Source organism: Lutra lutra, chromosome 8 (assembly GCF_902655055.1).
Source record: "Lutra lutra chromosome 8, mLutLut1.2, whole genome shotgun sequence".
NCBI classification, from domain to species: domain Eukaryota; kingdom Metazoa; phylum Chordata; class Mammalia; order Carnivora; family Mustelidae; genus Lutra; species Lutra lutra.
Genome location: NC_062285.1, coordinates 139,307,173 through 139,332,368, shown reverse-complemented (window position 1 = coordinate 139,332,368; position 25,196 = coordinate 139,307,173). Strand labels below are relative to the sequence as shown.

At 48.7% G+C, this 25,196-nt stretch overlaps 1 protein-coding gene across 8 annotated transcripts in view; it reads left to right on the top strand.

The window, feature by feature from the left end:
* Positions 1-25,196, top strand: part of EFCAB6 (EF-hand calcium binding domain 6) — a 221,050-nt gene that overhangs the window by 136,640 nt on the left and 59,214 nt on the right. For all 8 annotated transcript variants that reach the window (XM_047742933.1, XM_047742934.1, XM_047742931.1 and 5 more), the window contains 4 exons: positions 3,413-3,527; positions 5,859-5,992; positions 11,464-11,696; positions 21,366-21,462. In XM_047742933.1, the coding sequence (XP_047598889.1) occupies positions 3,413-3,527; positions 5,859-5,992; positions 11,464-11,696; positions 21,366-21,462 (579 nt within the window). The remainder of the gene's footprint in view (positions 1-3,412; positions 3,528-5,858; positions 5,993-11,463; positions 11,697-21,365; positions 21,463-25,196) is intronic.

The following is a 25,196-nucleotide window of genomic DNA, read 5'->3' as shown; positions in this document are numbered from 1 at the left end:
TTAAAACATGCATATGGGGGCACCTGGGTGGCTCAGTGGGTGAAGTGCCTGCCTCCGGCTCAAGTCATGATCTCAGGGTCCTGGGATCGAGTCTCGTGTTGGGCTCCCTGCTCGGTGGGGGGGGTCTGTTTCTCCCTCTTCCTCTGTGCTCTCCCTCTCTGTCTGAAATTGATTAATGGAAAAATCTTTTAAAAATGCATGTAAGTGCTTAAAGCAAACATTTTCATGTTGTCTCAGGCTTATAATCTATGTATTATAATCTTTTAATCTATTATATATAATAGATATCTCATATATATATATATAATATGCCTATTTTATAGATTATATATTATATACTAGATATCTGTTATAATATATGTGTATATGTATATAGGCATATATATAATATGCCAATTATATATATTGGCATATATATATATTATATACTATATATCTATTATAATCTATGTATTATAATGTATTATAATCTTATAATCTATTACGTGGAACAAATGGCAACAATAGCTTAGAGGGCAGGGGCCGGGTAAGGCAAATATGGTCACAAGGGTTTCTTCATTTTATGTGATGTGGTTGGTATGAACTCTGGGTAGCCTGTGGAAAGGTAGGGGTGTATATATTATAATCCCCAGGCAACCACCAAAAAGATGACGCAAAGAGGCATAGTGAGCAAGTATTCCTCACGCGGAGATGCGAGTGGGTGTCTCTGTTTGGGGATGCTCTGCAGTGGCTGCTCTGGGAAAGACCGAGCCACTCACCCAGCTTCTCATCGTGGCGCCTACTCGGGGCCACATGTCTTCCTCCACCGAGAGCCAGAGATATTCCCCGGGAGTGATGTGGCCTCTTGTGGAAGAGCCCGTCTGCAATCCAGGGTACATCCCAGGGGAGGGGGGGGGAATGACGATTTTGTAATCAGAATATGCCAGGCCAATGGCTTGTCACTCTTTGAGAAACTTCCTTAGGGACATGCCTCCTAGAAAGGACTTGAATGGTTAAATGTTTTGAAATCTGCTTTATAAATGCTGCAGTTTAGGCGTACATGGTATGGTAAGTTGCCTCCAAGGGCTCTGATAAATCTAGTTGATTTGCTGCGTTCATCTTAGAAATGAGAGTGTGCACAAGGAAGCTCCAGAAACACGCGTGTTTGCAAAGTGCCTGGTGCCTCTTCTGGCGAGCACCCCCGCTGGGTTTTGTGTCCTGCGTGCCGCTCTGTGCCCGTCGGCGGTGGCACGCCCGCAACCTCTGGACAGGCTGCTCAAGGCATGCCTAACCTCCGTGCTGCTTCACAAGCCTCCAGGCTGTGAAACATTTGCCTACAGACATTTCCTGACTATCCGTTACATATGTTTTTGTGAAAGGACTGTGCAAGAGGAATTTGCAATGAATAATTCATGTGTAATTGTTTTCAAAATATAAAGTTACTTTTCAAAGAAAGCAACCAATCTATCCATTTCAGAGTCCCCCGCCGCTTGGGTCCTTCTGTGTGGGCCACAGCTTTCCATCAAAACGCTCATGCCATCCTGTGCTGGGCCAGGCTCCCCAACAGAGCTAGGACAGGGTGCGCGTCCAGATGGCGCAGAGCCGTCCCAATTCCCAGCCAGCGCCGCCTGCTCCAGTCCCCATGCGGGCCTTTGGGATCGTCTTGGATTCCAGTGCTGCTCTGCACCGAGCCCCTGCAGGCAACACCACCGCACCTGCATTCCGTTCCCTTTTCGCTCGGTTTCCGCTCCCGCACCAGACACTTCCTGCAGCCTGTTACTCTAACTCATGCACACGGCCAAGCCAAGGCCAGGGCCTGACAAGCCACTGTCACATTTCCACTCATTACTGACACCGATAGTGAGCATAAGAACAAGTCAATGGTGCCAACTCCCTGGGTCCTAGTCCCGCACACCAAGAAGGATGCCCCCAACAGAAGGAACCAGTGACTGCACGCGAGCTGTGGATACCCTGCTGCAGCTCCGGGGGTGTACATTCAGCAGTTCTAGTCTGAAGAGGGCGAGGCAGGAGGCTCTGTATCTGTAAAGACCTCAGCGCAGTCCTGGCATGGAACAGGCAGTAAGCATGATGGTGGTGATGGTGATGGTGATGATGATGGTGATGATGACAGTGGTGATGGATGATGGTGATGATGGTGGTGGTGATGGTGTGATGATAATGATGGTGGTGAGGAGCATTGTCTCCTCTCATCCCCTGTTCCTTTCCCTCTTCAGCTTCCTCCAAAGAATGTACCCTGCTGTCCTCTGCTCTTCAACTGACTCTAGCTTCCTGTGGCACCAGAGCCCCTGACCTATGTGAACAGCTGGTCTATTCATCCCCTGCCCCCTTCCCCTCCGAAAACACAGACCCTCCTTCAAACCCGTCTCCAGACTCTGCTCTCCCAGACGGATTTCTTTCACCTGTCCCAGGCCAGGTCAACCACCCTGGATGTCTTTGTCCCTTAGATGCACACGTTTCCAAGTGTGATTCAATGTCCTTTTTTGGAAGAGAGACATATTTCTAATTTAGGTTGTGGTGCTCTGAGAGCAGGAGGGTTGTTATCTTCTGTCCTCCCTATATTCCTCTCAGCATCCCTTCTGGAGGGATTCACCTGCAGGCAGGTAACACTGGCCAGGTTGTTGACCTACTGGCCCCTGACAGAGGAGTCCCGGCATCATGGGCTCCTTGAGCAGCCCAGCTAATCAGTTTCTCCTCGGAAGGCATCATCTAGATAATTCTGCTTCACTAAGTGCGATGCAGGGAAGTACATTTTCTCATTTGTCCCTCCACCTGCCCAACACTCACAAAACGGAAACCACTGGTAAGCGGTAGTTTCCGTGCGGTGGAAGGAAGGGATGGCGGATGACTTTCAGGGAGTGCGCTCACATGAGGGGAGGAGAGAGGGTCACGGATGGTCCCTCCCCACAAAAAAGCACAGGAGGTTGCAGCTTAAACTGGATCATAATGAAACTTTGATAAAAACTTTCGTTTTCCTCCCTCAAACCACCTTGCTGGACTTTGTTCGTGTTTCCTCGACGAACGTGAATATAAATCTCACTTTAGGAGATCGAAACGCACAGCTAGTCCCAGCAGATGTGAATTTGGGTATCTTGGAAAGCGTGGCCTTTGGAAAGGTTGGCAGCACTGACTGCAACCCGCAGGGCCGGCCCACTGAGCCCAAGGCTGGGAGCCCACTTATTGCTTTGTTCACTCACTTGCTCAGCAAACAAACTTTGCCCTGGGTCAGGGAGCCGGGGACCCCTTCCTGGCCCCGCCCACAGGGAGCCAGTGGGTGGAGTCAGACGAGTAACAATCACAGGCTGGAACCCAGGGGCCCTGGCGGTGGTGAGCCCACGGCAGGGCCAGAGGGGCTCAGGCAGCAGGGAGCCTGGGGCAACCTACCGGCCTCTTCCTTCCCTTTCTTCCTTTCCAGGTGCTGGATGCTAGCGGAATGCCTGTGGATGACGACCAGCTTGCTCGGCTGACGGCAAAAATAGCATATAAGAAAGACGGGATGAGTTACCTTGATTTGGCCGCAGGATTTGAAGGTAGCTAATCGCTAGCGCCAGCCCTGCTGGGACGCGGCTGGTGGCACTGCCAGGCTTTTCGAGCGGTGCCTCGAGGCCGCTGGGGGAAAGTAGTGTGAGCTGAGACGAGGAAACAGTGTGTTCTAAGACTGGAAACAGACATTTTTGTTTGATTTTTGTCTGACTGTGTTTCGGCCTTTTCTTTTCACTAAACCAAACTGTGAGTTTGCCCGACAGAGCCTTCTACAGACTTAGAGCCCAAATGGTTTCTAAAATTTGCTCCAAAGCCCATGCTCCTTCCATCACGCTTCCTGTCCTTTTATATTTTCCCTCCTGAGAAGAGATCCTGCTTGTCTGTGGTTAGTGGTACTCATGCACCACCCAGGCCAGTGTCCTTCCCCTTTTCTGCAGGGAAGGATGCAGAGATCCTAAGAGATTCAGGGACACACCACAATCACCACGCTGCTGGCCCTCCCCTTCCCCTGCCCCAAAGCCGTTGCCAGGAAATTCACAGCCAGGCCCCGGTGAGGGAGGCCCTCCTGTTTGCCCCCTGCTCTTGTTCTTCTTCCCCCGCCCCAACACTCAGCAGAGAGATGACCACCAGCCAGCCTCCCACCTCTCTGCCGTGTTATCCTCCCCCTGGTCTCCACTCTTCATGAAGTTTAAGAAGGACAAATAAACCCTCTAGGAAAGCTACAAAAATCACACAAATACATGACGGAATCTCTTTTGTTTGCTGCAATACACTGCAGGCCAGATAGGGGCTGGGAGTCTGGGAGATGACTGCGCGGGGTGATGGGTCTCCCCTAGAGACACTGGCAAGCTGGGACTCCTCACAGGGAAAATGCCAGGGTCCCTTCTGACCATGGCAGACTAGCATTGATGGGCCTGTTTTAGGGGAGGGAAGGTCCCACTTGGGAGGAAAAAGGCAATTCGAGAAGCCATGGGATTTTAGAATGTTGACCCTTGGGGTGTATGTTTTGACATTTTTGAAGGAGAACAAAAAGGAGGAAAAGGAACTCATTTATTTCAGTGCTTCTGGTGTGCAGGTGAGTTCATCTTTCACTTGAGGAAAGTGGGCCCCCAGGGTGAGTCAGTCACTCGCCCCACATCCCGGGGCAGCGGGGGCATTGCAGAATGGAAATGTGACTCAATAGCCATCAGCTGCTCTTGGCTTCCTCCCTGCCCTGTCCTGCCCCCCCCCCCCCCGTCTCCAAGCAGTCCCCCAGCACTGCCTATCTCCCTACCCAGCCAGATGCTGACGGGGTGGGGGTAAGAGACCTAGGCCCCAGGCTGGCCCCAGGTCAGGGGTTGGGGTGCGCACGGCAGAGGGGAGTTAAGCAGCAGGGGAAGGTGTTATCTGCCATGAATAGTGAACCTGAGAGAGGCCACTCCAAGCCCAGGTGGAGGTGAGGTAGAAGCCAAGTTCAAGACTGGACCGTAGGACGCCCACCAACTCCAGATGCTCTGCCCACCATCCATCCTGCAGAGCTGAGCAGTGGGGAGAGGTTGGTGTCAACACGTGCAGAGAACCACATCTAAACCAAGCCTAGGTGTATAGCCCGGCTTGAGACAAGGCCACACTCATGTTATCCCAACCTGATGGAAGTGGGTTGTTTTTTAAGTAGAAATTATGGTTTCTTCCTCTGTTTGGGGGGGGGGGAGAGGGCCTAACTCAGTAATTAGCCTGCCGGGCTCTGTAATCTGGTGGGCCAGAGTTCAGTGTTGCTGTCCATAAACTCTGTGACCTTGGGGAAGTTGGGAGGAACCCCCCCCCACCCCAGCCTCCATCTCCTCATATGTAAAATGGGCAAAATAATGGATTTCCTTGCATGTAAATGAGGCACAAGAAGAGAAGCCACCTCTTCAGGTTGTTGAAAGGACCAGCAAATATTTGAAGGCCCCTCGTACAGGGCCCAGCAGATGAGCAGTCAGGAAACACCTGGAGGATTATCAAAGGTTGATTGACTTCCACATCACTAGGTTTAGGGCATGAGTCTAGGAACCAAAACCAGGCAAGAGTGTTCATTCACTGCCTCTGGGGATGGAGAGATGAGTAAGATGTGGTCCTGCCCAGCTGGAAGAACGGGCATGGAGTTGCTGCCACGTGCTGGCCGAGAGTGTGGCTCCGTCCTGAGAATGAGTCCTTCTGGCAGTGATGGGACAATGTCCAAGAAACTGAAGGGAAAGAAACCAGATCATAACCAAGTCAATGCAAAGTTCACTTCCCAGAGCCTTATTCCCATCGGGTATTCTGGCTGGATTTGGGGCAGGTAGAGATCCAGGGTCACAACAGAAAGAGAGGTAGGCACGCCACTAACGGAAGTCTTCTGGTTTATGTCATTGTTTCAGATGCTAAAATGAATGGGCCAGAATCAGCCCCACTGCAACCTCCAGTTCTTTCAAAGAATAATTTAGACAGTGACTTTATAACCGCTGAAGAATGCCTGAAGCAGTTCCCCCAGAGACTGAAGGAAGCCTTCCGGGTAAATTATGACCTGTCTACCATTTAGCTTATCTGGACACTGTCCCCTGTGCTCCCAGCCATTCAGCTGTGCGGGCTGTGACTCTGGGAGCCCGTCATGTCCTGCTCATCACGGGACACAGCGCTGCTCTCCACAGACTCAGGCTCTCCCCTTCTCTCCTTGCCGGGGTGGGGTACTCAGACTTCGCTCTGCTCTCCCTTCCCCCTCCCTGAGGTCCTTCTGGGCTGCTGCTTTGCTGGCTCTGCCTTCTGCCTCTCAAAGGCCTTGGAGAAGTAAGGAGAGGATGGGGGTGGGGACAGTCTGGGCAACCCGAGTTACAGGGAATGCAGGACCCATTCATCCGGCCTCTTCATGCCACCCATTCGCTCACCAGATGAGCGGGACGCATTTAGGATAGGCCGGAGTGTCTACTAAAAGGTAGGAGCTCCATCCAGTCTAAGACACAGACGGTGAACAGGGAGTTGCGACCCATGGGATCGCCTGTTGTAGAGGGAATGGTAGCCTGCCATGGGGGCACAGGGAAAAGACCACACTTAGGAGGACTTCCTGGAGGAGGTGGGCCCTGAACCAAATACTGAACTCCCAGCGTGTGCTGGCCAGAAAAAGGAAGGAGCAAACACGAGAAGAGGGAGCTTGCTCAAGGGAGGTGGCAGACAGGTCATGGGCTTCAGGGAAAAGCTTACAGGTTGGTAGGATGGGTTGCATGTGGGAACTGGAATGGGTAAGATGGGGGAAGTAGATAGCAGCCATTTAGACACAGAGACGGGCTTAGAACAAGCTAACTGCGTCTGTGGCGCAAAGGAAAAGAGAGCAATGAAAGGGGGAAGATCAATTTAATAAGCTGACATATTCGCTACGGGGTGGAGGTCCGACGGTGCACAGGAGCACGTAGGCGAGAAGGTGGCGAGTCCAGAAGAGGAGGGTAGGGAGCACGCTGGGGCTGGAGCTCATGCCCGCAGAGTTCTGTGCTTCTGGAGCCTCCTCCCCGCACTGACTGCCATCGGAGATGCATTTTGGTTACCAAGCTCCCATTTAAAAATAAATGTATTTATGAGGACTTGTCTGGCTTGGATTTGCAGGATGGTTCTGACTTTGAATGTTCTGTCCAGCCGTCAGACCCTGCATCCTAATTCTTGGTTTGAAAAGCTGCGGTCCCCATGAGCATATGCAGAGAAGGCCTGGGTCCTCAGAATTCAGTCTGAGCGAATGCCCAGCCCCAGGGAGCAGGAGGAGGCCAGGGTCAGGTAGAGGGTCGAGAGCCTGGTTTCTAAAGAAGGAAGTCCTGGTTGAGGGTGAGAGGGCAGAAGGGGGGCAGAGAGACCCTGGGAGCCAATGTTCCCTCTGTGCCTGTCAGCAGAGGGCTGGAGTGGCCCAGAGTGGTCCCAGGCAAGCACCCCTCTGCTGTCCTTACTTGGGGCGCCAACTCACCCACTCTCTTGCAAGCCAGACTCCTTTTTCTAGCCTCTCCCTCCACCTGTCGCCCCTGCACACCTTCCCCAGTGGGGGGACTCAGTGGGGAAAGCCAGGCTCTGTGCCAGCACCACTGTTTTCCTACCTTTGGTCTCCATGAAGCTTGGTGACAGTGCACACATGTCTCATATTTCCTGGTGATCTTTAGTCCAAGAGTTTATAATCTAGTGGTGAGACAAAGAAGTGAACCTCTAATTGCCAGAGTGTGCGTGGTCTGTACCAGGAGGCGGGTGACATCTGGGGTCACTGCCAGTTTGCTTGTTGTCCTCACAGGTGGGCGTGAACGAGGCAAAGTGTGTGCTTTGATTTTTGAATGGGAAGGGACAGTCACTTTACTTATTTTATTGAGTTCCTATTCATGAGAAATTCTCAAACATCTCTCCTCATCAATAATGAAAAACCCAACTTGTATCAGTTTAGAATACTGTTACAACCGCTGCTGCTGTTGGACAGTGATTTTGTGCCAAATGAGGCCATCTCAGTGCTCAGCTGGGGTCACAGGCGAGTTAGTCACGTATCCAGAGCTCAGGCCAAAAACCATGAAGAGCTGAGGAAATAATTCATTGTGACCAAATAAAGGATATCTTCTCCCCCTGACAGTGGTGAGGAAAGCAGGCCTGGAGAACCCCTGGGTGACCCGGGACATAACCTGACCACGGATTCTCTGTGGCCCCTGCGGGCTCCCTCAGCTGGGGGCTCACCGCCAGGACAACGTCTCTGCAGGGTCAGGCATGTGTCCATGGGTTCAGATGTATATTTTAAAACAATCAGGATTTACCACCCCCCATATACACACACACAAATGGGACCACTTCATGGTCTGTCCTCGACATGAGACCTTATAGGCTGGCCTCAGCACGTGGTCCTGATCAGAGCATCCCCTTTGCTGGTCCCCTTAGGACCAGCCCCGGTCCTGCCTGACTGGCCTGCGGGCCCCCTGGCTCTGCACTGGCTGGGGCCGCCTCTCTAGCTGCACCTTGACCCCCTCCTCCCTGCCCACCAGCAGGCTTCTTCCTCACCTTCATGTCTTTGCACATTCTGTTCCTTTGCCCGGACTGCCAGTCCAACCCCCTCTGATCAGGTAACTGCCAGCCAAGCTCTGATCTTTCTTATGTGCTCCGTCCTTCCCCTCGCCTTCAGATCTGTGGGGAGATCAGCTGCTGTCCATTCCCCTCCTAGCCCAAGTGTGTGTGGTCTTGTAATCCTCTGAGACATTTAGGGCTGAGCTGTTCCTGAATCATCCACAGTGAACTGGAAGGACTGCCTACGCGGCCTCATGTGTTTAAGTCCTTACTCTACCTTATCAGGTAGGCATCAGCATCCCCATTTTACAGATGGAGAAACCAGCAGTCTAATGTGGGGAGAAGCTCAGCGAAAGCCTCATGTCTAGTAAAGATGATATCTGTGCGACTCCAATAAAATTAGCAATCTTCAGGCCGGCAGTGAGCATGGCTCTCCCGCCTGACTTTCAGCACCTTCCACCCTTGACTTGCTGTCATGGGCTTGAAGGCCTTTCTGCCCCCACTGGACTGTGTGTGAACTCTGATGTCAGGGACCGTGCGGTAGTTACAGTGTGTGTCTGCCCAGCAGAATGCTTGTCACATAATAGGTGCTCAGGAAACACTCGCCATCTCCAGACCCACCAGCTTCATTCCGTGCGTACTGATGAAACCCCGCTCTGAGCTGGAGATACAGGGAACGGATCAGAGCCCTCATCACACGTCTTCCTTCCAGAAAGGGAGCAGACAGTGAACAAACAAATCTCGAGTGTGTCAGGTGGTGACATGTTCTATGAAGAAAAAGGGCAGGATGGGTGTCAGGGACCAATCGGGGTGCTATTGTCCAGAGCAGGGGTCAGGAAATGCTCCCTGACAGGGGACGTTGGAGCAGACGTGCTGAAGGGTGCAGGTACCGTGGGGGATTCCCTGAGATGCCCAAGGCAGGCTTGGCACATTCAGGACAGTGAGGGAAAGGAAATGAGGGCAGAGGGGTCGCCGGGTTTAGGGGCTGTGGTGGAGGACTTAGGACTGGACCCTGCGAGCGGCGGAGAGCCAGCGGGGTGAACAGAGGTGCACCTGGTGCCGGTCTGAGCTGTGGTGGGATCACCCCTGCCACTGTGCGAGCCAGTGGTGGCAACAGTTGGGGGGGTGGGGGTGGCTTCCAGCCCCTTGTGAGCTTCCTGTGGAATCCGGGGAGAGGCGGTGGAACGGGGAGAAGCTGGCTGTGGCCCGTATGAGGAAAGGATGGGCAGGGATAACGCCGAGGTTTGTGGTCTGAACGGCTGGAAGAAAGCGCCGTCAGCTGCAGAGGTGGGAAAGCCGAGGAGGAGCAAGTTGAGGGCAGGGGCTTGGGGGTCAGGGACCTGACTTGGGGCTTGTTTGGTTTGACGTACAAGCGGGGATGCCCCAACGCCCCTGCAGATGTGAGCTTGAAGGGGGGGGGGGCTGGCGCCGACAGTGTCACAGGAATCTGCAGCAAGGAGGCGGCCCGCACCCCGAGCAAGTCCCCGGCGGTGGTGACACAGGTGCCTGCCTGCCGGATGGTGGTGCCCTGCGAGGCAGGGGCAGCATTGGAAGTTGGTCCCCAGCCCACTCAGCACAGTGACGGCACGCAGGAGGGGCTGAGTAAATGCAGGAGTGCAGACAGACCTCTCCGTAAAATCCCAAACATCTGGACTGGACGCTTGAGTCCTAGTGGGTCTCGCTTTGCGATAAATAAGGCAACTCCCGGGACGTGCAGGTATGAGCACAGCTGCGCCCCGGGAGTCACCAGGTGGACCCACGGGTGGGGGCTGCGTCAGGTACTGGTGGAGACCGCGGGTGCTGGGGCCATCGCGTTGACTTTCCAAGCCTGAGACGCAGAAGTGCATACGCGGGAGGCACGGCCATCAGCCGAGACAGAGCCAGTTCAGAGCCCGGGTGCCAGGCAGCAGTACCAATAAGAGACAGCATGCTTGGCCCTTGGAAAACATGCCAGGCAGTTGGCATACATTAGCCTGTTCAACCCGCCCCACCGCCTGGGGAGTAGGGACTTTCACGATCCCCATTTTACAGATTAGAAAAAGGAAACGTGGCCAGGTCAAAGCTCTCACCTAAGGTGACCCCAAAATGAAGTGGCAGAGCTGGGATTTGAAATTGAACAGCCTGCCTCCAAGTAGTGCCACACAGCCTCTAAATCCCATGTTCGCTCCCAGGCTCCTCCTCATCTGCAGGACAGGGACGGCCATGCCCTCCCGCAGTCCCACTGACCCAGCAGGTGCACCTGTGCAACATCCTGGGGGGACAGCAGGCATGCAAAGCTCAGACAGGACTGGTGCCTCGGCACGGTCCTCAAGAATCAGGCCATGGCCTCTGGATGGCCTCCGGGGAGCCCCCCAGTACTGCACTTGTTCTCCTATAGACAGAAGTCACCAAACATCATGAAACTTCTGTAGAATCATTGATATCTAGATGTGTCTGTGTCCCTGAAAGCTCCAGCATCCTCTTACTTCCAGTGCTGGAAGGAGCAGTACCATAAACACAGAGATAGGGGAAGAGAAGGATAAGCCTTTCTTGTCCCTTTCCCTAGATTCTTTGCATTAAAAGAGGCCACCGGAGGGGCGCCTGGGTGGCTCAGTGGTTAAAGCCTCTGCCTTCGGCTCAGGTCATGATCCCAGGGTCCTGGGATCGAGCCTCACATTGGGCTCTCTGCTCAGCAGGGAGCCTGCCTCCTCCTCCTCTCTCTCTGCCTGCCTCTCTGCCTACTTGTGATCTGTCTGTCAAAAAAAAAAAAAAAAAATCTAAAAAAAAAAAAAAAAAAAGGCCACCAGAGAACATGGTGTATCATTTCCTGGGAAAGAAGTATCATGGCAAGGATTTTCCTGGAGGAGTGAGATCTCCCAAAAGCAGGAGTGGGAACGCCGCCCCTTCCTCATTTTGGAAAAGAGTCCGTCTGTGTGGGGTTGTAAGTGCTGTCATCGGGGTTCAGAAGGAAGTGCTTTGACATGTGCATTTTGTTTTTAGGACCCCTACTCTGCCTTCTTTAAAATAGACAGTGACAGGGACGGCATCATCAACACGCATGATCTTCACAGATTGCTACTGCACTTACTGTTCAATCTTAAAGACGAAGAGTTTGAGCGTTTCCTGGGCCTTCTTGGCTTGAGACTCAGCGTCACTCTAAATTATCGGGAATTTCGAAATCTGTGTGAGAAGAGACCATTCAGGATGGATGATGCGCCTCAGAGACTCATTAGGTAAGAGGGCCTCAGTGCCTTTGCCCGTGCCCTGTCCCATGCTCCCGCTGGGCCCACGGCAGGTGGGGAGCAGACTTGCCCCCTGGAAGCAATTATTTTGTCTTTTTTTTTTTTTTTGGTGGTTCCAGAAAAATCACAAAAGGAAAATGCATTCAATGTAAAAAAGCTAGAAATTATAGGCGCCGATGAGACAGTATGACCTCATCTAGCTGCCCATGAGCCTCGTGTTGGCATTTCACTGGGAATCAGGCCAGTCTTCTTTCGAGGCACACAAATAGAGACATGCACTTACGTTTTTTCTTTTATAAAGTGGGGGATCGGATGTATGGGCTCAGCCTTCTGAGACCTCTGGGCACCCTGCCCTTTGTCTGAGCTGTGCTGGGCCACATGGGAGGCTGCCCACTAATACTTGTCAAGAGAACACTTGGCCAGGCATGAACATGGCAGCCCATGCAATCCATGTGAACTGGCACCACAGAACCCCTTATGGCAATTGATGGAACCCGCGTATCATTTCAGGCTTCTCTTATGAATGTAAGCGTATACATACACAGCTGACCCTTGAACAGCACAGGATGCTTCAACTCTGTAGGTTAAACTTAAAGTATGGATTTTTTTTTTTTTATAAATACAGTAAGGTACTATAACTTTGCTTTCTCTTCCTTATGATTTTCCATCCCAGGACTCTGGGATCATGACCTGAGCCGAAGGCAGATGCTTAACCGACTAAGCCACCCAGGCGCCCCCTATCTTCCTTATGATTTTCTTAACATTTTCTCTTCCCTGGCTTTATTGTAAGAATAGAGTACATTACACATGTAACAAACACAATAGGGGCTAATTGACTGTATTCTCAGTAAGGCCTCTAGTCAACACTAAGCTATGGGTAGGTAATTTGGGGCAGGAGTTAAAACTTACATGGGGAGGGGCGCCTGGGTGGCTCAGTGGGTTAAGTCACTGCCTTCGGCTCAGGTCATGATCTCAAGGTCCTGGGATCGAGTCCCACATCGGGCTCTCTGCTCAGCGAGAAGCCTGCTTCCCTCTCTCTCTCTCTCTCTGCCTACCTCTCCGTCTACTTGTGATCTCTCTCTGTCAAATAAATAAATAAAATCTTTAAAAAAAAAATTTAAAAAAAATTAAAAAAAAAAACTTACATGGGGATTTTCGACTGTGTGGGGGTTAGCACTCTTAACCCTCTCACTGTTCAAGGATTGACTGTATATATTCTTCTTTTCATAAATCTGGGGTCAGCCGTGCAAACTGTTTGTAAGATGCAAAGACCCTTCCAGTCCTTTCCCAGGCGATGCTCCTCCCCAGGCCCCTGTCCACTCCATGACAACCTCCCTCCCAGCGAGGAGGGGAGTCTGCATGTCAGCGCGGCAGGAACTCCATTTGTGTCCTCCATCTCCCCCAGTGACAGCGGATGCCCCCTTAAGTTGTAACAGCAATGCCAAAACCATTGAGATCTGTTGAATGCCAATGGGCTTGAATGAAGAAGCCATTCAGCTACTCCTTGACCAATTTTTAGAAGAATACTACTACTATTTCTGCAAGCGTTACCATCCACTATGACAATGCAGGGACATGTTTTCTGCATGGTTCTAACATTCACTAGCTGTTCTGCCCTTGAGGTACCGGTGGCCCCTCCTTCCACCAGGCAAGGGAGCTCCCTGCAGCGGGGGGCCCTCAGGAGCCCCCATTGCTGGGCCAGATTGCATGATACTTGGCTAGGCTGCAGAGGCCCTCTGATATCGCTCTTTAATTTTTCTCTCGAATTCGTTGGTTTTATTTTGCCTGCACTTTAAGAAAAGCCAGCCAGAGAGAAAACAACTGTAGTCTCTTTCTAAGCGAAATGATCACATAGCATGTGAATTGGACACCTGCTTCCAATTGCTCAAGTTCTGAGGAGTTTTAATATGAGACTTGATTGCTTAACATTAAAACAATACAAAAATATCCTTCCCAAAGAATTTTCTGGAGAATGTATGCAGAACGAACCTAGAAAATTTCAACCACAAAGCACCATCTTCCCATTCAAATGACTCAGCCTTCTTATGTGTATGTGTGCCTTCATTCAACAAACATTTACTGAGGGTCTGCGATGTGCTAGACGTTGCCCCAGGCCAAGGTGATACAGAGATGAATAAGGCTCCTTTTGAAGGAGATCACAGCTGTATAGGGGACAGGGACAAAAATAAAAAGCTACGCTGAAACGTGAGGATGTCTGGAGTGCCACAGAGGTGGGAGCAGCTAAGCCTGCTTGAGGCACACAGGAAAAGTGGATGTCTGAGTGGGATCTTGAGGTGAGAGTAGGAGTTTGTCAGGTGCAGGCTACCAGATGGTGGTTCAAGGCCAGAGAATAGCATTTACAAAATCTGAGGTGGGAATGTCAAGCACATTTGGGAAATGGGGAAAGGATTCGGGTGTGGAAGTGGCATGCATGGGAACCGGGTGGGGGGTCAGGGGGGAGTCCTGGAGAGGCAGACGGGCCAGCTGAGAAGGGACCAGAGAACCAGGCCAAGGAGTTCATCCTTTTCCAGCAGACAGGAGAGGATTTTGTGCTGTGGAGGGAGGGGATCACATCGCACAGCAGAAAGATCCTTCAGCAGCCCCGGAATAGAGGATGGATGTAAAGGAGGAGAGCCTACAGCCCAGGGAGACCCAGTGTGGCCTCCAAGGGTCTGGTGGAGACAGCACAGAGACCCCAACTAAGGCACTGCTTTAGAAAACCAGACCCTCCCATGGGCAGACCCCATGCCCATGCTTCATGAAGACATAGCCTTTAGTACCCTGGGGCAGGGGGAGGGCACGACTACTTGACTTTCCAGATAAAGGACCCAGGTGATGGGTGGTGGGCTGAAATGTGAACCCAGGGTTCCTGTTTGGAGGGGCCCCTTTCTCTGCCTAGACACCTCACCCTCTTTCACCCAACCACCACACCAGCCTCTCTCTCCTCCCCCAGCCAAACCTCAGTGCCATCCCTTTCTGGAAGCCATCCCAACCTCTTGCTGGGGCTCCTCTGCCTTCTGGGCCCTCACTTTCCACCGGCATTATCAAAACACAATACTTTTGAAAACTTTGAAGGTAGTAAATTTATTGAAGAGAGTAAGACCATCTTGTTTCTTCCATAACTGCAAATATTTTCATTTTTAGATGTATAAATACCAATTAGAGTGATCGGTCCAATGACTTGTTTCACTTTCATATCATTTCTTCCCTTCCAGTCTCTTCCCTTGTTTAAGACACACCTGCCTGTCCATGTATCTCCTGACAACCCACATCAGTACATTTTGGTGACTGTACACCGTAGACAATGAAACAACACCATCACATGTCCTTTTTGCAAAATTAAATGCTCCAGCTTCTTATCACAAATATTGTATGATCAGATCCTTCCTGTTGAATGGCTAGCTGAACTTAAAATACCAAATTTCCCTTTTGTTCTTAGAAATTTATCATTCACTTGTCAAGAGATCTGGCTTATATGATCAGTTTCACTATCCTCACTGGAATCTGGAGTGTGAACCTGTGTGCATTCCTCTTCTAGCTTGTCTGATCATTGGGAAACATCTTCTTATCTCAATTTTCTTCCTTCTGCCATTTGAGCATGAAATAAGCATTCTGAATTTCTCACTGTGTTCAAGAAAACTAACAGAAAACTATGAAGATAGTGTGCTGTCTCCTTTTATACTTTCTTGAAAGATGCTGGTGTACTTTGGGCAGTACGATCAGGAGACTGGGGAGTGATTCATTTCAATATCATGTTATCGGCTAGGCAATTCCCTCATTTTTTGTTTTCTTATTCTCTTAGTCTCTTTTCTTAGTATAGTTGGAAACAATGAGTAATGATTGACCACTTTTTAGGATAATGAAATTGATCAGTAAAATTGAAATCAAGATCACTAAGACCCTGTAATATATATGAGAGGGTCAAAGACCCATGTGGTATTGCAAGATAAGATGAGTCTTATCTCATCAAGAAAATAAACACTTTTTTTGTTGTTCTTTGAAGGATCTCTAAGAAATGATGAAAGTCGTGAATGCCAGTTCTCTTCCATTTTCTGGATTGTATAGAATTGTTATTTTTGCCTTAAATATTTGATATAATTCACCAAAGAAGTGATCAGGTCCTGGAGCTTCCTTTGTTGGAAATACTCACACTATGAATCTAATTAATTTAATAGTTAGATCATCCACAGTTTCTCTTCCTTCTTGAATGAGTTTTTGTAGTTTGTGTTTTTTCAGATATTGGTCCATTTCACCTAAGCTGTTAAATTTGTGGGAATAAAGTTGTTCATAGTATCCCTCCTTTTTATTATTTTAATGTCTGTGGGGGCCCTAGTGATATCTCTTCTTTAATTTCTGATATTGGTAGTTGGTGTCTTCTCTCCTTTTTTCTTGATCTGTTTAGCTAAAGATTTATCATTTTGTCGATATTTTCAAAGAACCACTTTGTTTCATTGATTGTACTCTATTGTTTTTCTGTTTAAATTTCATTGATTTCTCCTCCTTAGGATTCCTGCTTTAAGAATCGTTTGCTCTTCTTTTTTATTTTCTTAAGTTTGGAAACTCAGATTTTTTTAGTTGGGTTCTTTCTCTTCTAAGAAAAACCCTAAATGCTGTCAATTTCCTTAGAGGCACTGAGTTGGCTACATTCCACAGACCTGGATATGTTATGGTTTTAATTTTCATTCAGTTAAAAATATTATCCAATTTCTCTAGAGATGTTCTTTTGATCCACAATTATTTAAAAGTGTGTTTTTATCAACTTCAAAATATTTGCATAGTTTCCAATTATCTTTCTGTGATTGATTCCTAGTTTAATTCTGTCATGGTCAGAAGACATGCTTTGTGTGATTTTAATTGTTTGACATTTGTTCAGCTTCATTTTACAGCCCTAGAGATGGTCTGTGTTGGTGAATATTCCATGGATCCTTGATGAGAATGTGAATTTGGCTCTTGTTAGGTAGAGTGGGCCAGTGAGATCAGGTTGCTTAATAGTGTTCCGGTCTTCTGTGGGCTTATTTTCTGTTTGTTCTATCCGTTACTAAGAGAAAAGTGTTAAAGTCTCCAAAAACAGTATGCATTTGTCTATGCCTCCTTCCCATTCTATCCATTTATGCTTCATGCACTTTGATATCTGAGAAAAATAGTGTATTTATACTTAACATTTCTGCTTCTCTTCCCTTATTTCCGAACTTCTAAATTTCTCTCTGCTGTCATTTTCCTTCCTCTGAAGATCTTCCTTCAGCAGGTGTTTTAGAGCATGTCTACCGGAGACAAATTGTCTTAGTTTTCTTTCACTGAGAAGATGTCTCTCACTTCTTTAGTCCTAACAGGTATTTTGGCTGGGTATAGAATTCTGGGTTAACACGGTTGTTTTCACAGCACTTTGTGAATGTGATTCCATTGTTTTCATGGTCTGTGGTGAGAAGTCTTTGTCATTCAGGTGGTCTTGCCCCCATGGTGGCACTTGCGATTTTCCTCAAGTTGCATTTAAGACTTCTTTTGCTTTATCTTTGGTTTTGAGTAGTTTTAGTATGATGTGTTTGAGCATGACTTTGTTATCTTTTGGGGGGCTTACCAAACTTCTTGAATCTTTAAATTTATTTTTTTCATCAAGTTTAGAAAGTTTCCAGCTATTATTTCCTCATGTTTTAAAATTTTTTGGTACCAATCTCTCCCTCCTCCTCTTCTTATATTCGAATGACATGAATGTCAGACTTTGTGATTTTGTATCACAAGTCCCTATATGTCCCTGGGGCTATATTATTCTCCCTTTTTTTCTGTGGATCAGATTGGATTAATTCTATTCATCTGTCTTGAAGTTCACTGACTCACTCCTCTGTCATCTGCATTCTGTCATTGAGTGAATCCAGTGAAAACTTTATTTCAGTTGTATTTTCAGTTCTAAAATTTCCGTTTGATTCTTGTCTTTCCCTAGCCCTTTTTTTCAAGCTTCTATTTCTTGGCTCAGAACATCCGTCTTTCCACTTACTTCAAGGACATTTACTCTAACTTCATGGTTATTGTAGCTGCTTTAAAATATGATAATTTCAACATCTGGGCCATCTTGGAGTTGGGTTTCTGTTGTCTTTTACCTTGAAAATTGTTGGGATTTTCCTGGTTCTTTGTATACCAAGTGATTTTGGATCTTATCATGGACACTTTTAATATTATATTATGATGCTCTGGCCCTGTTAAAATCCTCAGTAGTATATTGATTTGTTTTATATTTATTTTTTAAGCAGAAAATCAATCCAGTTAGGTTCAGACTGCAAGTCCTGACCTGCTTTCTGTGGTTTCCCTGTGAGGTTAGTTTCAAGGCCATGGCAGCAAGTCTTCACTACATAGCGGTCAAGTTCTCAAGGTTTCTGCTGTGCTGCTTTGGGCTAGTTTCACATACATGCACAGCAGAGGTGAACCTGGGACTTCCTGCACAGATTTGGGCAGCCCCTTTTCCAGATCTCTCCTCTCTATTTCTCCCCATAATCTCCAGCCCCAAGAAAGGCCCTTGGTTTTTGGTCTTCTGACTGGAAACTAGGTTTTAGCCTATCTATACTGTTATATACTTCCTATGACTGGGTCCAACCCCAGGGCAACACAGTGAAAGAAAAACAATAATGTGGATACCTTCCACATTCTTGGAACACAGAGCGTGTCCTCTGGTAAAAGAGAAGAGTTGCAGTCTTAGGGACCTACTTGCCTACTACTGCTGCTGTCCCTGTCACAAAAGTACAGTTTTGTAACTGGGAGTCCTGGCATCAGGACTGGGAGGGTGAAAAGAGACAAGAGGCATTCTCCCACCATACTCTTTGTACTTCAGGACCCTCCTTCCGAGTTCTTTGGTCAGAAGAACAGGCTTTCTTTTGGAGCTTTTTTGGTCCATGCTTGCTACACAGTTCCAGAATCAGGAGTGCCCTTAAGCCTAAGCTGGGAATACGGGCAGTAAAGAACACATGAAACTCACAGTCTATCAGTCATTCTTCAACTTTTGATTTCCCTCTCCATCAGCCTCCTATTATTTACTTTTAGTGTCCTCAGGGTTACTTTTTGTCTTCCCTCTAGAGTTTTGAGTTGTAATCAGTGGGGGGAGAGAGGATGGGAGTGTGCTTATTCCTTTTTAACTGGGACCAGAGGCACATCTCAGGACTCCTGACCTGCCTGGAGTACTAGTCCCTGAGATCACACAGCTGCCTCTTCATCACTCATGCCTCAAAGAGCTGCTCCCTGGCCTTCCTAGCTGAAGATTCCCCTCTCACCCATCTTCAGTGTCTGAAGTTATCTGATTCATTCATTTTCCCATGTGTGTTATAAGTTCCCACCATTGCAGCATAAGCTCCTTGAGGATGTTGGCTCTGTCCACATTGTTGGTCAGTGTGTTTGTAGGACCTAGAGCAGCACATAGTAGGAGTTCATATATATTTGTGTCTGGCGGACTGGCTAATAGGAAGACTGTATCTTCCTGACTATCAGGATCTAAAGAACCAGGTAATAGGAGTGGAAACCAGTAGCTTTGGAAAAGGCCATAGAAAAACCTTCTGATGTCTCTAAAAGAAACTGGTATGTAAAATGGGACAGGGGAGAAATGGATGGGAAAATTGTAGGAGTCCCTGGTTTGAGCATGGGTCCCTAAGAAAATAATCAAGACTAATGGCCTAGAAGAGAAATCAGATTGGTGGGGGCTGTTTGGATATGTGTTTAGATAGTGAGATCAGTGTGGGTACATTGACTTTGCAGACATAGAATCTGCATCCTTTGGGGGGAGTTTAGGTGAGATCTCTGGGTGCAGGTTGGATTTAGAAGGAGTCTAAAGGTGAAGGCAGGGGAATACTCATCATCTGGACCTACAGCCCTTTTAAGCAATAATTGTGAATATGCAACATAATCCCACCCAACCTTCTAAAACCTTTAGTGGTGAACTACTGGTTGACCTTTGGATCCCTTTCTACCCTTGAAATTCCATGATTCTGTGAAGTCCGGTAGGCAGTTGGAGAGAGATGGAACAGAAAAGCAGGTGACGTTATAGCACTAGCAGTACAGACATGTGGGTAAATGGCATCAGGGGGCGGTTGGGGACATGAGAAGGGATGACCTTTCAGAAGAGAAAATAAACTTTGCGATGGAAGGAGAGGAGTGGTCAAGGGTGGAGGGAGCCAGGGAGGGAGGGAAAATCACACTGACTGAAGGCACACATTTGCCTGGCCCCAGGGTAGGTGTCCCCCAACCCCCACCATGGTGTCACTTAAAGAGCAACATGTTGAAGGCAACCAGAGGGGGAGAGATCATTAATAGTGACACATTTTGGCAAATTATTTAACCTCTCTAAACCACAGCTTCCTCTTTTGCAAAGTGGGATGGTAATGCCGGCATTGCCGGGAAATCTCAAGATCCTGTGGGTCACCTGACTGGCAGTGCTCAGCCCCCACCAGTCCCTGAGCTCACGGTGGCCATCATTACCCCAGAAACCCTCACAGCACTGCTGACCTGAGTGTCACACACAGACGGTCATGTTCAAAGCTGCCCTTCTTTGGGGATTACATAAACCTTTGACTTCCGTCATTTGGAGCACACAAATGCCTGCATTTGCATGGCAGTTGACTTTAGACCTTATTTCTTAGAGTCGGTTCTTTTGCGGAACCAGAAATAATACTTGTTTAAAGGGTCTACATGGAGCTTCTTTGCAGTCTGTCCCCCGCACTGGTTTTCTTGGGTCCCTTAAGGAGAAATTTCTTTGAGGGGCTGGATGCCTCAGTCACGTGTCCCTCTTACCCACTCTCAGGCAAGATGTGCTCATCAGCCGACAGGCCCGTGCATAAGTGCGGGTTCCAAGTGCGGTCTCAGATGGGAACCCACTTCAGGAAACTGTTGGGGTGATGTCTTCACGGCCCATCTAGCTGGCGGAATGTCTCTGGTGCTCTTGTATCTGCAGGGGGAGTATTTCAAGGGCAGATGTGGGTGCAGAAAGCTCGGGTGCCCAGAAATGGAGTGACAGGTGTCTCTAGGAGCAAAACAATTACAGAGCAATAAGTCGGAAAAGATTTTATAGCTTTCCATACACCCCTCCCTTAGTGGAAGAATTCAAGGCATCTCAAATTTCTCCAGCCACAGCCCCCACCGCCCCTCACCATGGCCTAGCCCCAGCGGTAAGCACCGGGTGTTTATTACAGTGTCTTCTGTGTCCATCATTCTGTAAGGAAATAAACAGAATTTCGATCATTTTATGTGCCCTAAACCCAACCTGTGCACAGCAGCTGGGACAGAGTAATAAGCGAACCCGCCCCCTGTTCCTGAAGTTTGCGTGCCCGTCATCTCAGTGTGTGAGTTCAGAAATAAAAGTCTTTAGCTGTTTTCTTCTGAAGATACTTACTATTCTGTTGTGAGGTTTTTTTTCCCCTTCAGAGAATAAATGAGCCCTGTTTGTTTTGTGAGCTGCACAAAAAGTTGAACAGCATTTATCTGAAAATAAACAAGGACTTATAAAATTTAAGAAGACTTCCCTAACATACAGCTGGGGAAATGAGACTGTATTTTAAGAATTAAGTTAGACCAGATGTGAAATCACAGACTTCAGCGGTGTCTTTGAAACGAACAGGGATGGGGAACCCCTTGGGAGATTAATGAGTCCATTAAATTTAAACACAGTTATTTATTTTTTTTTCTTTTAAGACCAAAACAGAAGGTCGCAGATTCAGAACTAGCTTGTGAACAGGCTCATCAGTATCTTGTTACCAAAGCAAAAACCAGATGGTCAGACTTATCTAAGGTAAGAAAATGATTATTTCCTTAAAAGGAAAGGAAATGTATTTCAGTGTTCCCAGATCATCCGGATGGTCAAGCTGTTTCGATCCAGTCTTTGTATACCCAATCAGTGATTTCTGCTCTTCTTAAAATACTTTCTAAAACAAATCCTCACATTCAAGGTCAACTGGTGTTTAGGAAAATGACTAATTATTCAAGTTACATGGACGGAAATTCCTAGCTTTATCTCAGGTTTGATATGAATTAAAAATTAAAAAGAAATGACACAGTTCAAAATATGCATCTTTAAGTGGTATTTCTTCCTACCTTCCACAATTACAAGAAGCACATATTGAAGGTGAGCGCCCTTGACAGGCAGTCACGTACACTGATGTGGTGTCGATCTATGATTTAACGGCAGCTGCACCCCCAGGACAGTAGAACCGAGCATGCAGGACTGGGGTCATCCCAAGTCTGGAGTGTGGGGTCCTCCTTTCATAACGTAGCAAGGACACAATAGCTTCATGTTGGGGACCATCTTTAAAACCACACAATGGAGGTATCTTCACGTTGTGAAGAATGCCTCCAATTTGCTTCATTTGGTCCTTTTTGTTCTATGTTTGTCTCTCGCAAGGTCTGTGCACAACGTGATGTCCTGTCCTGTAAGTCCTGGGCCGCCCCTGGGCTGCCTTTCCCCAGTCCTCTGTGCTCAGAGTTGACTGTGCAGCAGCCCAGGGTGCAAATCACGGGGAACGAGTCCTCGCACGCCCACTGGGCAGGCCTGGCCTTCTAGAGCCTTCCTCTGGGAATGAAGGACCAGCTCTGCGCTGTGAGCTGCGGGCCACACAGGCATGCCAGCTGGGAGAGGGCAGAGAACCCTGTATGACACCATTCTCCACGCCTTCTCGTCGGCTTCTCTCGGCCAGCCTCTCTTCTCCTCCCCGCTACCTCTGTCCCTTCTTTCTCCCTCCCTCATCACATGCCCTCCACCCTCCACTGCTCTCTCTCTCTCGGCACCCTGCCCACTTTGATTAAGCAGCATGGGTTTGGTGGTAACAAAGGTCTGTCTGCTTCCATGGGTCTGATCACTGGCCAGGGCAGGTGGCAGTCAAGGAGCACAGGCAGCTAATTAACAAAGCAGGCGGTGCTCTGGGGGTGCTGGGGTGTGACCAGAGGGCCGCAGAGGTCTTTGTTTCCGTCTTCTGGCATCTATCCTTCCTGAAATGCTTCCCCCACCAGCTCTAGGATGGCTCTGTGGGGCCTCCTCTGCTCCCTGCCTGGGCCTGTCCTGGCCTGGGCTGGTGACCCCCCAACCCCCACCCTCCCCACCCCGTCTCTGTGTCCACGGCCGCGAGCAGGTCCTCTGCACTGGCCTCTCCACATCTTGAATCCTGTGTGTTCTCAAGGTCATCTTTACCCTTGACACCCTACGGCACCCCCAGTGCGTTCAGAGGAGGCATGGGGACCCCAGAGTGCTCTGCTGCTAAACCAGCAGCCTCAGGTCTGTCTCTTCTAGAACTGGGCCTGGCGGAAGTGTGGGGAGGGAGGACGACTCGGCAGGTGGCAGAGGAAGAGCAATCAGAGCGGCTCCAGAGGGGTGTGGGGGGCTGCTGTGTTGGGAGTCAGGTGTCCTGACCATCCCCACACCTCGCCTGGACCCCGCAGGACCGACTGGCTCTGCGTGTCCCAACGGTAGCCTATCGGATGGCTCTGCCCCTCTTGCTTTATTTTGAATAAAGCTCTGAAGGCACTCGTTCTGAATCCTGAACCTGCAGAAAGTTCGGTGGTGCGTAGCTAAGACTAGCGGCCTTCACAACAGCTGCCTGGGGTGAGGCAGGGGGTCCCTGGCCCTGGCGCACCCCTGCAGCGGAAGGGAGCCGTGGGCCCTGGTGAGCCGCTCAGCCAGGCTGGGCCAAGGATGCGCACAGCCACGGTCCCATCCTGGGCGGCCTCACAGGCTCCTTCCCATGGAAGTGGTTTTGGAAAACAGGTTCACTGAGTTCTTCAGCAAACATTATTATGAGGTAAGGATGCACAGTTGCAGGATATTAAAGACACAGTGACCAACAAAGGACATGGTTTCTGTCCCCAAGAGACAGAGGTATAAGCGCCAAGAAGGGTGCTAAGGAATGGTGTGAATGACGATTGCAGTGGCTCATTTTCAAGCTTGTTTTTAAGTTGTGACTCTACAGTGGACTAGAAAACACACTACATTTACAGTGGACTAGAATACAGATTATATATAGCATGTGTGTATTTGTGTGTCTGATATGCACGAACACACGTAGCGTATGTATATTGTAATACACATAATAGTAATGTACATGCAGTTTAGGTACGTTGAAGGTAACATATATCCCAAGCTGTGTCCCACCACGTAACCACCATCCGGATGAGGCAGAGAACACTGTCCACGTCTGAGATGGCGCAGCCCACTCTGTGTCAAGGGCCAGACGGTGACTAGCTTCGGCTCTGTGGGCCATTGACTTCGGTCCCAGCTACTCCGCTCTCCTGTGATGGCATTTGGTACTGTCAGACTTTCTTTTCTCCTCCACACTGGATGTGTGACAGTATTTCACTGCAGTGCTGAGTAGCACGTGTGGGTTACTAGTGGGGTCACTAATGAGAATGAACATCTTCTCCTCTATTCCTGAGTCTGATTTCCTTTCTCTGTCAAGTGCCTGCTTGTAAGTCTTCACACTGGGTTGTCTGGTTATTTCTCATTGGTCAACAGGAACTCGTACGACAGTTCGGCTCCTGGTCTGGAATAAGTGATACGTAATGCAAATGTCTTCTCCCGGTGTGTGTTTTGTGTTTCCACCTTTCTCATACAGTATCTTTCAGCAAATATAAGCTCTTCTTTTTGAGGTAGTGAGGTGCATTAACATGTCCCTGTAGGTCTCGTCCAAGAAACTGTGTCCCACCCAAAGTTGTGAAAATGTCCTTCCAGCAGCTTTCCAAGGTCCTTCCAGCAGCTTTCCAAGGTCCTTCTAGCAGCTTTCCAGGGCAGCTGTTCACATCCTGGTCTTGAAATCCACACCACCTGTCTCCTGTATGTGGGGAGGCACAGCTTTGCTTCCACTCTTCCATAGGGAGACCCAGCTGCCTAGCCCCTGTAAAGCCCATCTTTTCCCTCCCTGACCTATGGCATCACCACCGTCCTGCATCAAGGCCCGTTGGTGTCTCTGGGTCATCACTCTCTTCCACTGGTCATTCTGTCTGTCTGGGCACCAACACCATGTCCCTACAGTCACCATAACTCAGTGATACGTTTTAATCAGCTGGCAGGCAAGTGCCTCCTCCTTGTTCTTGAAGAGTTTATGAATCCGTTTGTCAAGTTGCACAAAGGTACAAAACCTACTGGGAAATTCGTTGGGAAAGAAACGATGTCTTTATAATTTCGAGCCTCCCAGTTTGTGCTCATAGTATATCTCCATTTATTTTGGTATTTTTAATATCATTCAGTAAAGTTTTAGACTTTCCTGTGTGGCAGTCTTGCAATCATTGGTAAGATTTGTTCTTAGGACTTTCTGGTTTTGACGCTATTGTAAGTATTATTTTCTGAAACCCTAACCCTAATCCTAACCCTGACTCTACAGCATTGTCACGAGGAGTGTCAGATGAGCTATTACGTGCAAGCAATTTAAGTCAGTGCCAAGTTCCACACATCACCTCTAGTCTGTAGCTCTCTTAAATGGCCAAACAATACCCAGATACATTTTGCTCCCCTCGATGACATTAAAAAAGCTATAACAGCTG